At 37.7% G+C, this 17,620-nt stretch overlaps 2 protein-coding genes across 3 annotated transcripts; one reads left to right on the top strand and one right to left on the bottom strand.

Moving 5' to 3' along the window:
• Positions 1 to 1,188: 1,188 nt before the first annotated feature.
• On the top strand, positions 1,189 to 2,398 carry LOC133746280 (cx9C motif-containing protein 4, mitochondrial). Its single transcript, XM_062174460.1, has 2 exons — positions 1,189 to 1,369; positions 1,936 to 2,398. The coding sequence occupies exons 1-2, from the start codon at positions 1,269 to 1,271 to the stop codon at positions 2,039 to 2,041; spliced, it is 207 nt and encodes a 68-aa protein (XP_062030444.1). The 5' UTR covers positions 1,189 to 1,268; the 3' UTR covers positions 2,042 to 2,398.
• A 7,419-nt stretch (positions 2,399 to 9,817) lies between these two features.
• On the bottom strand, positions 9,818 to 17,237 carry LOC133743876 (probable magnesium transporter NIPA4). Of its 2 annotated transcripts, XR_009863293.1 has the most exons (10): positions 16,834 to 17,237; positions 16,585 to 16,641; positions 16,259 to 16,349; positions 16,026 to 16,186; positions 15,775 to 15,902; positions 15,517 to 15,654; positions 11,254 to 11,346; positions 10,410 to 10,515; positions 10,027 to 10,260; positions 9,818 to 9,932 (listed from the first exon to the last, which is right to left on the bottom strand). XR_009863293.1 is itself a non-coding variant. In XM_062171943.1 (9 exons), exons 1-9 carry the CDS (start codon positions 17,003 to 17,005, stop codon positions 10,151 to 10,153), a joined length of 1,056 nt encoding a protein of 351 aa, XP_062027927.1. In that variant the 5' UTR covers positions 17,006 to 17,237; the 3' UTR covers positions 9,818 to 10,150. The 2 variants fall into 2 exon arrangements, 1 of the variants encoding a protein (XP_062027927.1); XM_062171943.1 differs by having other exon boundaries at positions 9,818 to 10,260.
• Positions 17,238 to 17,620: the final 383 nt, after the last annotated feature.

The following is a 17,620-nucleotide window of genomic DNA, read 5'->3' as shown; positions in this document are numbered from 1 at the left end:
TTTGGTCGCTGTGATTTTCTTTCCGTGCAGATCGTCGGCGCCGGACTCTCTCCTCGTCGCCGCCTCATTTTTGATCGCTGCAATTTTCTCTCGGCGCAGATAGTCGGTGCCAGATTCCCTGCCACGTGCTCTCTCTCCTCCCTCGGCTCCGTCGTCGTGGGCGGCTTTATCGTCGTGGGTGGCTTCATCGTCGTGTCCTCTCGCTTCTGTAGGCTCGGTTTCGTAATTTCCGGTTGGATTTTGGCTCAGCGCCACTCGCCTGAAGACGACGTTCGGTGGTCTGCAACCAGGAAGAAGGGAGAAGGGGGACGTGGGTGCCCATATCATTTTCTGGGTGCCCAATCAAAATTTTGTTTTGTTTTTTTTTTTTGTAAATTATGGTCAGAATGAAAGAAAAAGAGAAAAGAAAAAACGTTTTATTATCTTGTAATATAGGGCTATTGGGGGCCAATAGACTTCTATTGAGGGGCAATAGACATTTTGAATTGACGTAATCTCCTCGTTTTTTTCTTTAATCAAAGTTTTATTTGTCTAAATTGAGGGACATTAGTTCTTATTCTGGCAATTGAAAGTCTTATTGAGGGGCAATAGACGGCTATTGGGGGGCAATACATGGCTGATAGACATCTATTGGGGGGCAATAGACGTCTATTGGGGGGCAACAGACTATTGGAGGCAATAGACATCTATTGGGGGCTAATATACATCTATTGGGGCAATAGACCTCTATTGCCCCTCCCTTGGGGAGCAATAGACGTTTATTGGGGTAATAAACATGTCCGGCGGCCGGTGACCGGAATCCGGCGAAAATTGGCCGGAATCCGGCGGCCGGTGACCGGATTCCGGCGAAAATTGGCCGGAATCCGGCGGCCGGTGACCGGATTCCGGCGGCCGGCGGCCGGTGACCGGATTCCGGCGAAAGTCTCCTATGGCTTCTCTCTCTTCCATTTTTTTTCTCTCTCTAAGTAACAAAGGGGTAAAATGGTATTAAAAAAAAATTAAAAACAAAAAAAAAATCTTAATGGGGTATTAGGGAAGAGTCCCTTAGAGTGTATTGGGTAAGAGGTAATTAAAAAAACTTAATGGGGTAAGTGGGAAAAAAATCCCTAAAAATGGGGTAAATGGACAAAATCCCATAAATAAATAACTAAATAAGTAAGAATATAATCAATCAAAAAAAAAAAATAAGTAAGAATATAAGAACAAAGGGTGCTTTGGCCTTGGCGGTGGGGAGAGGGATCGAGATCGAGATTGAGATTGAGATTGAGATGGGAAAGCAGCAGAGCAAAGAGAAAGAGATGGAGCCGTGTAAGAAAGAAGCATGCTTAATTCAGGCATGTCTCTCCAAGAATGACTTCCTCCCTCACAAGTATGTTGTTCGTCGCCTCCATTCCTTCATTCTTTCTTTTTTCTTTCTTCTTTTTTTGAAATAAAGGGTTTATTTCTTTTTAATTACATATGGATGCTAATTAGGGCAGGGCCCGGTTTATTTCTTCTCACAATTCCGCCCGGATCATGGCATGCAACCATTGTAGGAGCTTACTACATCTGTGCCGCCTAAATATCACTGCATATCTCTATTATTTAAGCTGCTCATGTTGGACAATGCAAGAATGAGTATGAGTTGGGATATCATGGGCTTCTACATCATAGAAATCACCGTGACTTCGACCATACTCATCTCTGCTTTTGAATACATTGAATCTTGAATATATATATACACCGCCATTTTCATATGTTGTAACTCTTATTCAATTTGAGCGAAATTTGGTTGTTCTGGCTTTGATTACCCACCAGTTAGAATGGTATTGGCTCTCTTTTGTGTCCTGTAAACTATCAAATTAGTTTCCATGTGCACATCTGCCTATTTATGGCATTATATTCCGTTAGTGTTTTCTCATTACTACTTATGTGATTTCTGTTCATAATTCGCAGGTGCCTTAAAGTTATTGAAATGCTGCAGTCTTGCTGCGAAAAATGTAATTACAACTCGACACACTGTGCTTCTGTCTCTGGTCTTCTGAAACAAAAACCCAAATGAAAAAGGCTATGCCAATTTTATACTTCATTGACTTAGTATACCCTCTCCATCTGTAATGTTCCTGGCAAATTCTGAAGAACTGAAGATCAGCTAAATGTTTGATATTGGTTACCACTCACTACCAGGTGCTATAAGATCGCAGATCAATTTTCTATGTTTCTTGGTGTTTTGTACTCATGAGAAGTTTACTGTATATATATATATATATGTTGTGATAGATGGGAGAGAGGAAGAACAACAACATTTCTAATAAAGAGATGCTACAAAAATTTTAATGGTGTGAAATCAGGATTTTTCAAGTTTAACCGCTTGATTTGTGGTATAATAAATATTTGAGAAGTACTGATACTCATTCAACTTGAATGTCCACACAAGTCATTACGAGGTACTTGAATGCTGTGCTTGTGTACACCAATTGCAATCCAGAATTGGATTCTTTTGGAAAGAATGGGAGATGTTTTTACTGATTCATTACAACCTCGCTCTTACCATTCTCCTATTATTATATACAGATAAATTGTGGATCGCTCTTAACAAATCTTTCAGTAACTTGCCTCACCATTTTCATGTCATGCATTACATACATTTACGACAATTTTTTTTTCCCCCACTTTATCTAAACTCCCCAAATGTCTCAAAATACCTTGGTTTTCCCTCTTTCCCATTTTTATTACTCCCCAAATGTCTCAAAAGTCTTGTTTCTTCATCACAGAAACTGCGTGTCAATCACCCTGTTTTGTTATCATTTTCCTCCCATCATTCACCCTTTCTAATATATTTTCCCTTTGGGCTCAAAACTTAGTCTACACTCTTTGCTCTCTCGTTCCCAACATGTAGCATAAGGAGCTAGCATAAGTCTTCTTCTTTCATTTTGATCATGATCTCTTCTTCCATTCTAGTTCCCAACATACATGCTTCCATACCTCTCCATCTTTTTCCACCACTACTACAACTCCATTACAACCATTTAAACTTCCATCTCCACCACCATAATTTCTATAATCTTCATCTCCACTGCCATAAATTCTATAATCTCCATCTCCACCACCCTCCATAATTTCTATAAACACGATCACCACCACTCAAATTCTCTAGCTACATCTCCTAATCATATGATATTACATATACCAAGCAATGTCATCACTTCAAGCTTGTTAGAGAAGAAGGAAGAAACTACCACGCAAGAGGAGCCACCACATCACCGCCATGACAACCACTCATTCCGGCGGAGTTATCTCCATGAGCTCACTGATTTCATTATTCTTCGCTTGTGACATCACTAACAGTCCTACTACTAATTATCTTAATGTTTTCCATTATGTTGATGCTAATTTATGTAGACGTGTGAGTAGTTTATTGTTGGGGCTAGGGTTGAATTTTTTCAACCCTAGCCAAACTTATTAATGTTATTGTATTTATGCCAAATTTTTAATGGATTGATGTTATTATGTATATTTGATGCAAATTGCTTTGTTACTTTCACAATGCTATTTCAAGAAGTGAATGCTTGTGCTTGAGCCTAACTAACTTAAGTATAGTGTGTTTCTCATTACATGAAAGGTTTTCAAAAGTAGTTAACCTTGAACATCGCAAGCATGAATGCACACCATGTGTGCATGTGAAAGTTGAGACGTCCTTGATATCAAGACTAATTCTTTTGTAGTTAATTTCATACTTAACAGGTGAAAATTGATAACATCGACGGAGTTTAGATCTTTCACTACTAGAATACCCTTATTTGACATCGCATTGTTGAATTAAGTTAAAATTGGCAGCAATGTTAAGATTATATCACATCGTTTCTCAAAATGTTAAGAAATTATATCACATCATTTCTCAAAAATTGTGATTTATTTAGGGATCTTGACCAAAAGCCCCAAAATGAGCCAAAGTTATCCCACTTACCCCAGCAACAGATTTTTATTCCCACATACACAATTTAATAGAAAATGACCATTTTGCCCTCAGCCCAATTAAACAATTACAACCATTGCCACTCAACACCAATCTCTCACACATCCCGATCTCTCTCTCCTCTCTCTATGCCCCTCCCTCTCTCCCTACTGACCTCTGGCTCAGGCGCACGACCCAGGCTCTCTCTCCCCTCCGGCGCTGGACCCAGGCCGTCTCCCTTTCCTCCAGACTCGGGCCGCCCACCACGGCTTCGTCACCGGAGGAATCGACCTCGACGACTCTGTCCAGATTGGAGTCGACCTCGACGACTGGCTGGTCCTAGTCCAGCACCACTTCACCGTCGATCATAGTAACGACCACAACGCCGAATTCAAAGTCGACAATTTCTCCGTCGACGACGACGGCGGTTCCACTCCCAAGTCCTCCTCTGCCGTGGCGATTCGTCGAACACCTCGAGCTACAGGTCCACCAGTAGCATCCGGAAACTCGATCTCATCCCACTCCAAAGCGGTGACTGACCTCGGTGGATCGGCTGGTCCAGGTGACGTAGAAGAGGTGAGTGAGTGAGTGACGTCGGTCAACGACGAGAGCTTGGCCTTGGAGTCCTAGGCGTTGGAAACGTCGCACTGGATGTACTCAACGGAGCAGAAGAAGAGGAGCGAAGGAGGAAGATAAGGAGTGGAGAGAGTGAGGGGCTGAGAAAGGCCGGTAGATGAGATGAGGGGAATAGTAGGTGTTTTGAATCTTTTGATTTCTGAGCAGCCATCTTTTTTTTCTCCTTTTCTTTTTATTTTTCCTTAATTATCTATTGTATGGACTTGCAACAACTAGTATTAGAGAATCTTTGAAGATTGGAGCCTACTCATCCTGCATATAGTCCATACCTTGACTTGTTTTTTTATGATTGAGCTGCAACCCTCTTGCTTTTTTTATTTTTTTACTTTTTTGGTAAAATAGGGGGCAGAAGGTCGAAAAGGAAAGAAAAAAAAAGGAAAAAACAAGTTTTATTGAGGGACAATAGACGTCTATTGGGGGGCAATAGACGTCTATTGCGGGGCAATAGATATTTTAAATTAATGTAATCTCCTCTTTTTTTTCTTTAATTAAAGTTATATTTGTGTAATTTTAGAAAAATTAGTTCTCATTTCGGTAATCGAAACGTCTATTGGGGGGCAATAGACGTCTATTGGGAGACAATAGACGTTTTAAAATTGATATAATTTCTTCGTTTTTTTCTTTAATCAAAGTTTTATCTGTCAAATTTTAGGAAGATTAGTTCCTATTTCGGCTACCGAAAGTTCTATTGGGGGGCAATAGACGTCTATTGGGGGGCAATACATGGCTGATAGTCGTCTATTGGGGGGCAATAGACTATCGGGGCAATAGACGTCTATTGGGGGGCAATAGGAGGCAATAGAGGTCTATTGGGGGCCAAAAAACCTTTCCGGTGAGATTTTCAACAAATTCCGGTGACCGGAATCCGGCGGCCGGTGATCGGAATCCGGCGAAAGTTGGCCGGAATCCGGCGGCCGGTGACCGGAATCCGGCGACCGGTGACGGGCTCCGGCGAAGTCTCCTATGGTTTCTCTCTCTTCTATTTTCTCTCTCTCTCTAAGTAAATAAGGGGTGAGGGGTAAAATGGTATTAAAAAAAATTAAAAACAAAAAAAAAATCTTAATGGGGTATTAGGGAAGACTCCCTTAGAGTGTATTGGGTAAGAGGGAATTAAAAAAACTCAATGGGGTTAGTGGGAAAAAAATCCCTAGAAATGGGGTAAATGGACAAAAACCCATTTATTTATCCATTTTTAACATCACTATTTAAAATAGTTGATAGGTAAAGCTTCAAATGACACTTACGGCAACCCTTTAAATGATAAAAGGCATAAGGGAAACTTTGAATCAAGATTTGGTAAGCCCACGTGGCAAACAATTAGTATGGCCCCATAAGAGGCAGGTTATGATGGGCCATGAGATAATAAGCTCTAGCCATGTTTCAGCCAACTTAAGCCAAGGTCAAGCCAACTTTAGCCAAGACCAATTTTAGCCATGGTCCGATTAGCTTAACTGAGGTTCGGCTCACCCTAGCCAAGGCTTTGGCAGTTCTAGCTAAGGATTTGAGTAGTTTTAGTCAAGACCAATTCTATGAGAATCCAGCTAACTCTAGCTAAGGTCCAAGGTCCAGCTAGGTTTAGCCAAGACCAATTGTGGCTCAGCTACCCCTAGTTGAGGCTCAAATTGGTTAGTTGAGAGAAGTTACAGCATTCAGTGTAGCCATTACCAAAATTTAGAAAGGCCAGCTTGAATGGCCATTGAAGAGTCTTAATGGTCAATCGTCAGTTTTTGCACGACAAAGAAATTTTATTTTTAAAGTTAAATTTGTAATCAATACGACCTCAAAAATTAAAGACGAGATTGTATTTGATACAGCATCTTTAGTTGTATACTATATAAAAACGATAATAGGCATATCTATAAGAGATCCACGACCAAATACACAACATCTCAATACAAATCCAACATTCTCTATTTTTCTATCACATCTTGGCACACTACCAATCTACAATATTTCTTGTCAATCGTTTTGCAACGCCTCATACTTAGATTTAGCCATTTACTATTCATTTAGACGGTAAAGGATAAGATTTTCACTTTTCACTCCCATTTATAACATTCAGGGAGCACTAGAAATGACTTTTTCTTTTTTTCGCTTTTGAGAAATTTTTCTTCATAATAGTTGTAGAACACGTTAAACCGAGTCCATCGACCCGAAGATCGAAGTTTGTATGAGAGACTTATGGTCTAAAGAAACTAGATTACTGTTTCGGGAAACCCCTATATAAGGAAGTTTCTGTTTCCCGAATCAGAAACTTTCCCTTTTGTCCCCAAATTTCCATAAAACACAAACTTCGACCTGACCTGACTTTCTTTTAATCCTCCACCCACCTTTGGTTGCTTTATCAATAGGAAAATGACCGTCGTTTCACCCTCGTGAGAATTATACCCTTGAGTTGCATCAATTCCAACTTTGGAAGAAGAATTAAAAGTTTTTCCTCGTCGCAGATTCGATCAACCAATAATAAATTAAATACAAGATTTATTATTGGTTTATCAGAATTTTATGAAATTATTGAGGATTTTCGATAAATAATTGTGATATGATTTATCCTCTTGTTTCAATTGGATTTGGGAACTTCAAAGTGTGATGTGGATTATTATGACATTTATCCCTTTTGAGATGTTAGAGATTTTGTTTCGAGGAGTTAGTGAATTTAGGCTATGTGTAATTATTAGTAGGAAGTTATATCTATTATCATAGCATGCATGCGTTAACTGACCAACATTAACCACTGATGCGTCATCTGGTCGATAATACCCTCCAGATTGCATGAGATGGCTAGTCGGCAATACCCTACAGTCGTCACCCTTTTCTACGAGTAGATAGTAGTATTATTTATATATACTCCAACTATGGTGAGTAGTTGTATAGTACGATCCTTCATTTCCAGTATATTATGATTGGTGGCCGCCCAGTGAGTGCTACAGGTGAGATGAACCTAGTGACCACTTGATGAGAGCTACTAGTGAAGTACCAGCTACTGCTCATGTCAATTGACAATTAGATTTTTTATTTTTATTTTTTTTGAAAGAGACAGCTAGGTTCATATATTGACGATTTGAAAGTGTTTTCCATGAAAATTTATTGTATGCATTAGTGACCACTTGATGAGAGCTACTAGTAAAGTACCAGCTACTGCTCATGTCAATTGACAATTAGATTTTTTATTTTTATTTTTTTTGAAAGAGACAGCTAGGTTCATATATTGACGATTTGAAAGTGTTTTCCATGAAAATTTATTGTATGCATTAAAATTTTATTAGAATTTCCTTGAAAGTATTTATTTTGTCTACTCACTCTAACGGTTTTTCTAAATGCTTTTCCCCGGGCCTTTTAGATTTGCATTGCCTAGTCTGCAGATTAGTTGAGGTCGGGCATGCATAGAACTTTGAGGCATGATGTCTACTGCTTCCATCTTTGTCAGTAGGTTACCTGTTTAACCTACTTATATTTTACTTTTAGTTAATTGTCTAAATTGCTCTGATTGCCAACCTTATGTTTGTAATAATAAATTGGTATTTGAGATTTGGGGTTGAGACCTGTTGCCAACCTTATGTTTGTAATAATAAATTGGTATTTGAGATTTGGGGTTGAGACCTGTTGGATCATAATTCATATATATATTTGTGCCCTAAAACATGAAAATTACTTATTCTAAAGTCTAATTTTATGTTAACTAATCTAATTCCATGTTTTGTATAAAATCTTGACAAGAAGAGAAAAAAGTGAAATTCTGGCGAATTTTCCATGCACCACCACCATTCACGGTGGTGTAATGTATTTTTCGGCCATATTCATGAAGGAGCAAGGAGGATGAGTAACATAGTATCTATTTCATTACATCCATTCACCATCTCTTAACCAAATTCCAAACTTTTTTGTTTCAATTCAACCATACATTTCTTCCATCTTTCTCATACCATCTCTACTCTCTATTACCCAAAAATCCACCATCATCATCACTTCGAAATCTATTATGTTTCTGGTTTAATCACCATCTCTCACTCATCATTACCTACTCTAACCTACACCATCACTCTCATACTTCACCTCCACGCTTCTTTCAAGAAGCTAGCTGTTTTCTTTGGCTTCTAATCACCATTTCACACCTCTCTCTCTCCATCTATTTAATCATTCCCATCACCCACACTTAGCCATTATTTCCTTTTCTCTCTCTATTCTCTACACAATCCACTTGCATCTCCTCCACAAACCTCCATCACCACCACCTTCAATCCATAACCTCCAGGTTGTGAACTACAATCACTTGTCAACCACGCACAAATATGCTTGAAACCCCAATTATCTTCTCTATTGCCTTTTACTCTTCTGTTTAATTTTTTACAAGTTTATATTAGTTTATATAATATAATATAATATTATATATATATATATATATATATATATATATATATATATATATATATATATATATATATTATTTATTCGTTGTATCCTTCTCCTACCCATATCCTATAATTTTTCAAAAAATTCATTTCCTCGTATTGAACGGTACCGTATCCCCGTTTCCATGCTTCTTAGCTTAAACCATCGGTAAGCTCTGTTTGCAGGTTGATGGTTTCTTCAAACTGGACCTTCATCTCCCACCTTATCTCCTCCTCAGTGCACAAGCTTTATCCTTCTTCCTTAAATGCCCTCGTGGTAACAACTCCATTCACAGTTTCATCTTCCCTATCCTATGCGGGTCAACTTCATGTCTGACATTCTGACATACGGTCGTCTGTTGGTGCGAAAAAGTCTTGGTGGTTTGTAGACAAGCCCATTATAATAACAATGGCTTGAAGAGCTTTGCTCCAGTCTTGATCTGCAAAAATATCTTCGATAAATTTGGCTTGAGCCTAAATTAGCAGAGATGTTTCACTAATTTTGAAATCACATAAAAGTTTCCCATTATTTGATTGGGGCAACCCCAAAACTGGGGGAATATCTCTCACTATTATCGGAGTCTAGATTTCACTCGATATTTTTCCCGGATTGTCAAATCTAATCGACCATTTCAGGCTATTAGAATAATGTAAATTTAGGTCGATTCACTGCAAACTTGGTCCATTAACATGAAATGTCCAGTCATAAAACCTAAACTTTCTGAATTTGGGAAATGAAAAGGAAAAAGGAAATACATAGTGCTACAAGTCTTGCGCCAAGACACACCCATATACCAACATCTGTCTGAAGAAATATTTGGAGACAATAACAAGTCAAAAAAGTGGGAACACAGTAATAGGAGAGCACGGGAAATAAGATACGATCTTTAGAGATTCATTGAATGGCAAATGTCAGCCAAGATACACTGCAGAACCAATTTGCTCAAAGTTCAATTGCCCAGGGTCTTTCTTTCCTAGAATGAAGAGAGAGTATACAAGTGCTTAAAGTAGCAACAGTAAAAGCCAACCAGCCAAAAAACGGGGGAAGGGAGGGGATGAAACTCTTACCAATCTAAACTATCCAAAAAGAAATGATTGGGCGGTTGGGTAGATACGATGCTCCATAAAATACAAAGGCCCGCATTAGTAAGTTCCCCCGGAATAAGCATGCAAGTTCTTTGGAATTGTTGCGTCATGATCTTGAGCTATCCTGCCGCCTGAGTGGGATGCCTTCAGCACCATCCATTCCATCCTCCTCTGCATGCTTAGATAGTCGCAAAGAGGACATTGATGTTGTCAAACCTGTGCCAGATTGATAACATTATTGAAATCACAACTTTAGAACACGAAAAAAAAAAATTAATTAAGTGCTCTTTATGCACAATCAATACTAAACAGTACACTGAAAATGGGATAAAATATTCATGATAATAATAATGAAGGACAAATACCGTCAGTCATATCCTTTGTTCTGTGAAGAAGAAAAGTTCCTCCAAGTATAGTCACAAAGCCACACATTTCTGTGATAACTTGTGTTGGACTCTGTCTGTCCCAATCCTGAAAGTACAGTACGATGAGGAAAATGTGGATTAAGCATTATCCATTGATAACATGGAGATTTGTGGTTGTAACTCAGGGTTTGAGAGAAGCCAATACCCGAAAAAACAATGATAATAATAATAATAATAATAATGCTGAGGGAAAAGGAGATCTGGATCTATCATTTTTAGTTATGAGAGAGAGAGAGAGAGAACTAAGACAATATATATAGACTAAAGATAATGTCAAGGAAGAAAAGAACCAGATTAAAACTAATCAGATAAGTCATCTATATACTCTTCCTTCTTTCTTACTGTTATCTATATCCCCCTCACTTTCCTTTGCATCATTATCCTGTATCCCTGGTCCCTAGCAATTATTACTAGCAACATGCCCGTGTTTCTTGCGGGTGATATTGTGAGGTTAATGAAAAATGGATCAACTAAAAAGAATAGTGGTTTTTTTTTTTTTGGGACATAGAATAGTGGTGGTTTTGTTACTTTTTCAATTTTACACTTTTCTCTATTTATATTTTATTGGCTTACATTGATAATTACGTTATGTAAGGGTATTATGGGCACATTAAAGTTTGGTGCAGCCCTTTGACACTGAAACAGAGCCTCCATTTATAGTAGAAGAGATACACATGAAATATTGAAAACAATCAGAGAGAAAGAGAAAGAGAAAGAGAGCAAAATGATGTAACATACAACTTTTTTCTTCATAAACAGAAAAGAAAGTGTGGGAGAACTATACCTTAAACATGATCACACTAGCCAGAATAGTTAGTGATGTGAACATAACATAGTATATAGGAGATACCACGGCTGTGTTGAATGTATCAAGTGCCTGCAATGGAAAAGAAAAATTATCATAACATAAACTTTTAAAAAACAATAACCACCAAGTCAAATGATAAACATGGGTTCTAGTTTTCAAAAAAGTATATGAAGAAAAGATACACAGATGACAACCAAGGATCCTGTTGTCATTAGAAAACATCAACCATCAAGTCAGATGGTAAACATAGATTCTAGTCTTTTAAAAAGCATGTGAAGAAAAGAGTAAACAGATGACGACCAATTCTTTGTTAGGTGTCTTATTCTATAATTTGAGTGGAATAGTCCACACTTTTTAAGAAGGATGTAAGAGCAATTGTGGAGACATTATCAAATTGAAGTAAAATGTCAAGTTTTGCCTCGTTCCAAGTTCCCAAAGAATGGGCTAGATTATAATCCTGTGGGACCAACCATATCCAGACACAAATAAAGAAACTAAAACAATTCTTTATGCTTTATCTGTTTTAATGCATCTGGAGCCTTTATTTAAAAAGCAAAGAAAAAAAAATCAAATATTTTTAAATCAACTGAAAATAGTACAAAGCTGCGGACATGAACTCCACCTTAAAAATAAAACAAGGAAACTACTAAGAGTAGCAAACTTCCACTGTGGAAAGAAGCCAAGAAACAAAACAGACATAGTGGACTTTAAGAACATCAGAAAACAGTAAACCCCTATTGGCTGCAGACTCTGATGCCCAAAATCTGACTGTCCTGAAGCTCCTCCACTACAACTCCATTATAATTCAAAAAATCTACTACAAATTAGGAAATAAAATAAACATTGGATGCTCAAAGTCCACTACCAACTATTCCAATTGGCCAAGATGGCAGCTCACCCGTGAGCAACTATTGCTTCTTACCGGTCATGTGAGCCAATAGAGGTCCAACATATCCTCTATGGATAAGAAAACCACCAGCCAGTGTTCTAAAAATCGGCGCTGGATGGTGGGGCGCCAGGCGACCTGCCTAAGCGGGTTTGGGCTGTTTTTTTTTTTTGGCTGCTGTTCGTGGAGAGAAAGAAAAGGGATAGGTTGGCATGGTTGGTCTTTTCCATAACTTTTTACAGGGCCACATCACCCTGCAAGGGTTCAAATGTGCTGCCAAGTCTTGTCCATTACGGTTGGCATGGTTGGTCTTTTCCATAACTTGCAGAAATTACACAACTCATGTCTTAATACAATAAGCCAAATAACACTCCAAATATCACAAGTAGTTCAAATAGAGGCAAGCTCTGGAAAACGACAAAAAATTTGTTGTAATCAGTTAGAATGGGAAATCAACATAACAAATATAGCACAACAAAGACGAGTCTCACACACATATAACAATGCAGGACAACTGAAATAACGTGGTTTGACAAATTTGTTTACGTCTACGGGGCAGTATCCAATATTCTCTATAAGTAAAACAGGTACACTATCTCACCAAGCCTCTTAACAGACGTGATAAAGACTAGAAAGAATACCAAAAACAAGGACCGTCTCTCTTCTTTTCCTTTTCTCTCCTCTTTGCCCTTACTCCCTGAGGATGAAAACGTGTGTGCCCTGTCTCTGCACTTCTCTAATATATTCTGTCGCTGTAATTCCTACAACGGAATTCCCTTTCGCTGACAGTCACTCTAAACCTTGAAGTGGTATTCCACCACTTTATATAGGCACTATAATAGTCCTCTCATTCAGCCCACTTTCAACTAGTTCAAACAAAAAAAATTACTTTAGAATAAACCAATCCACACAAAAACAAGCAAGACTGCTACAAATTTGCTATATATGCAAACTTGACAAACCCTCAACATGTAATTTCTGAAGAGAAGCAAGTAAACTGGGTACAAAGACTAGACACAGGACCAAAGCCAAGAAAAAGAAAAAAGCAGCAGCTGAAAGTGCTTTAAAACCTCTAGAAAAACATACCACACGACAGCTAGCCAATCCATCATAATGAAAGAAGCAAAATTGTGTTCCTAATAATGGCTCTTGCCCAAAGAAAAATTTCCATCATCATGAAAGAAGAAAGCAAAACTGTGTTCTTAACAATAGCTCCTGCCCGATGAAAACTGTGCTATAAAATCAATGGACACAATGAGGCTGGAATAATGCTCGTTTGTTCCTCTTCTGGACAAAGATTTTAGATTTTGTGATATCTCTGGAAAATCAGTGGTAATAGGAGCCACAAGAATGAAAGTGAAATCTCTGAAAAATCAGTGGTAACTGAAGCCCACAAAGCCTAACAGATTCTAAATATACACCAGAAGCTTTTCCATCCCAGCCCCATTATAGTTTCAACGATATGCTCCATCTAAATGATCCAGACAACCACCAGCACCAAGCAGCCCTACAGAGTCTTATCCTTCTTTCCATCTCCCAAATAAGGTAAGTACTTAGCAACTCCAAGCACCCTTTTAGGAATGACCCAGCATACACTAAAGAGGATACAAATACACAGATGCGCTTCTCTTGGTGAGAAGAAAAAGAAGGATAGAGCCTCCTTTTTTGGAGCAACTCACACACATACTGATTTTACCATAAAAAGAAAACATATGAAAACATCCAATCCATAAAGAGACCACAATCTTTTATTTATCTGGACTGAACTCAAGGAAATAATAATAATAATCTGAGACAAAGTAAAAATTTAAGAACTCCAAGTCATCAGGTTTAATGGTAAAGTCCAAATGAAGGCTCTAGAAGATGCCAAAAAAATTAAGGAAGAAATTACCACATTAGGCATCAAAGATCTTTTTAGATGACAAACATAAATCGAAAAAGTTAGCCTGCCCAAGAACTGTCTAGTTACTTCGATATAATTAAAAATCTACCAGTACTTATTTTATGAATAGGAATCAAACACAAGCATATTGATCAAATTCTTTCCTGTTAACCTAACTACGCTTTCTAGCATAACCTAAAGGACATAAATAGCTACTCCACCCAATACCTCATCTAGTATTAAAATATCTACTCTAAAGGAAATATAAGAAAAAAAATCAATTACAGTAAAAAATAAATAAATAAATAAATATATAAAACCCTTTCTGTGGTACATAATTTACACCTATGCTGATGCAAACAGAAACCCTTATTGGTTTTACTCTGAACCTAGCCGCATCTTAGTTTCTTAACAGAAAAATCCTTTAAAAATAAAAAATAAAAATGAAAAATAAAAACCCTTCAATCAGGAAAAAAACACAAACAAACAATTTGTGTTTGGGAAAAGTCATGAAAGTTAATAATTTTTCTGCCTATCAATGAATAGGATATGCTTTACAATATCAGCCAGAAAACCTCATTCCACCCAGCACCTCCATGGCTCCATCTGATATGGAAACCCATGCACAAAGTAAATATGACAGGACCCACAACATAAGTGTTTTAACTTCCAGATACGAGGTAAATTAAACCTAATAAAGACAAGAAGGGAATAAAGCCCTGCCTACAATGAGTCCCAGAATCTAACTAAATCTGACCTGGCAGGCAGCTTTACATCTTCTTAGGGCCTAGCCTGTCTAGATGCTGTTAATAGTTATCTTGTTTGTTTATTGTCTACCAACGTACCGCATTGTAATGTTCGAGTGAACCTTCAGTCGAGTAATTATTTGATGTATTTGTAGTGTTTTCTTTCTGTTTTATAAAATCATTCAGTCTTGTATCCAACAATAATAGTGAAAAAAGACAGTCAGGGAATAAAGCTTATTGAGGTAACAATGGTATCACGCTTGCTTCCAAGGAAAACATCACCCACAATCTGACAATGTAATCTATTGCAACTTTCGGAACTTTGGAACTGTGGGCATATCACTGAGGATAAAGTGACACCTTTCATTAGTTCACATTTTTCTAATTTCAGGCCTCACTCTGTTACTTTTCTGATTGTTAGCAATATCATCAACGGCATATGAATATATGAACAGACTTTCACCAATAAGGAGGACCACATAGTTATATGTTATGCAATACGTTGTTCATTGCTTTGCAGGTGATTGAATGGGAATATGAAATATCTGCCTATTGTTTCATAGATGTACTTGAGGAAAAAATTAAAATGAGATGAAATGTGCTAAGTTCTTTTTCTTTTCTTTTTTGTGAAGAGATGACATTTGCTTTTGGCTACAAACATACGGAAGATGATTGTTTAAAAAAACATATAAAAAATAAACGAACAGAAAAGAACTAGTAATTACCTTGTTCAAGTAATTCATTTGGGTGAGCACACAAGTAATTACAACTAAAGTGAAGACCCAAGTTTGGGGATAGACTAGTTGATTCATTCCGGATAACGTCAACTTCAGAGCAATTCCAAGTGCTTTAACACTCATGACCTGTCAAATAACAACTCTCAGATAAACACAAGAACAAAAACAGACAAGAAATATAAAGGGATGAGAGGGAGAAAGCAAGCATAACTGTAAAAATACTGAAAGTCAAATAGCAACACATACCGACAAGGAACCTACAAGCGAACAAACTCCAATGTAAACCATTATGTGTGTCTGGCCATATTGCGGGATGAAGTGGAATATAAGTATAAAAACAGCAGTTATGACAAGAGCTGCATAAAATAGAAAACCTGACAAAAAAAAAACCAATACTGATTATAAATTATTTTATTTTTTTTTTCCTTTTATTCTATAGAGTATAATTAAATTGAATAGTGAGTGAAAATACAAGTAGCTGCAAATAAACTATTTACCTGGTTCCATGGCAAGAGCCCAAACTTCTGTTACAGATTCAATCTCACGTTCTTGAGGAGCATGTAAAACAATTGTTGTAGAACCAACAACACATAAAGCACAACCAAGAATCCCAAAGATATGCAGCTTCTCCCTTAAAATAATATGTGCAAGCACAGCACTGCAAAATGTTATTTTAATCAGCACTCAACCCTAAGAAGTAACCATATTTAGGTGTAAATGTTTATCCTGCCTGATAATTATGCTGAGAGCGCCAAGAGGAGTTACTAGTATAGCTGGCGCAAATGCATAAGCCGCAAAATTAGCAACTTCTCCTACAATCACTGTCAAAGTGGCAGTTGTTTTGTCAGAATATAATTTTTCATTACAATATAGAATTGTTTTTCAGATTCACCAGTTTTATCTGTTTAATTGTTCGTCCACTATATTGGTTTAGAGAATGAACACACAAGGCACAGTATATTTGAGTTAGATAGTATAGTTCACCAGAGAGAAGAGCTAATAATTGATCTTCATTGGTGACACATGCAGATAAAAAAAGAGGAAGAAATAACTCACTTGTTATCATGCCCACCCACCAAAGTGGCTCATATAGGTATGAATATCCTCCCACTCCTGTTACATGATAGGAACAACAACCAAAAGAAATGAAAAGGCTGAGTAACAATTAAGAGAAAGAGAAGATTTTGGAAGAAATTGCAAAATTAGGATTCATGACAAGAGTTGTTCAACTGCTAGGCACTCAAATCTGACCCAATTGCAATTCACTCTTCTTCTTTTTATTAAAAGTATAAAAAATAAGCGAACCTGCTCGGATGCCAGAAGCCCCAGCCTTCTTCAAGCCCTTTTTCTTGACTATGAAACTAGCACCAATAAACAAGCTTGAAGACAAAGCAAGAACCAAACCCTTAATGTTGTCAGAGGACATGCCTCTGTACGAGTCTCTCCAGCTCATCGGGCTCTGAACCTGAGTCGCCATGGCCTAAGCTTCTTCTTCGCTCACACGCTTCGACTCTAACATTACTGACGCCTTGACGAGTTGAGAGAGAGAGCGAGTGAGATTTAGATGATAATGTCGGCGCTTGGAATTGGAATTGGAATTGGAATTGGAATTGGCGGTGGGTACAGAATACAGCTGTAGATCGGAAGGCAAAGAGCGGAGATGAGATGGGTTAACTGCTGATGTGGGGATTCGATTTTCTCATTTTAACCTGGGTGGTAACGACTTCACTCCGACCAAAGGTTGCTGAGTGCTACACTCCACCACTTTCATTCTTCTTTTTCTTTTTCTTTTACTCACAATCATTATCTTTTTCTTTTTTTGAAATACAATCATTATCTTTTATATTTATAATATTCTTCATCCACACCAATTTTTTAATGGGTAATTTGCTATTTTTATTATGTGATGATGTATAAGTGCGGGTTCTTAACGGGCCGACCCGGTAAGAACCTGTTAGCTTAACATGTTTTGCAGGCTAAATCCGGCGGGTTTGTGGGTTATCCGTTGAAACTCGTTAAGACCAGTAAACATACTTTTTTTTTAATAATTTTTTTTCAAAGCAACTAGAACTAGTTAATAAGGCTTGTGTAT

This window comes from Rosa rugosa, chromosome 4 (assembly GCF_958449725.1).
Source record: "Rosa rugosa chromosome 4, drRosRugo1.1, whole genome shotgun sequence".
NCBI classification, from domain to species: Eukaryota; Viridiplantae; Streptophyta; class Magnoliopsida; order Rosales; family Rosaceae; genus Rosa; species Rosa rugosa.
This window is presented reverse-complemented; position numbering and strand designations above follow the sequence as displayed.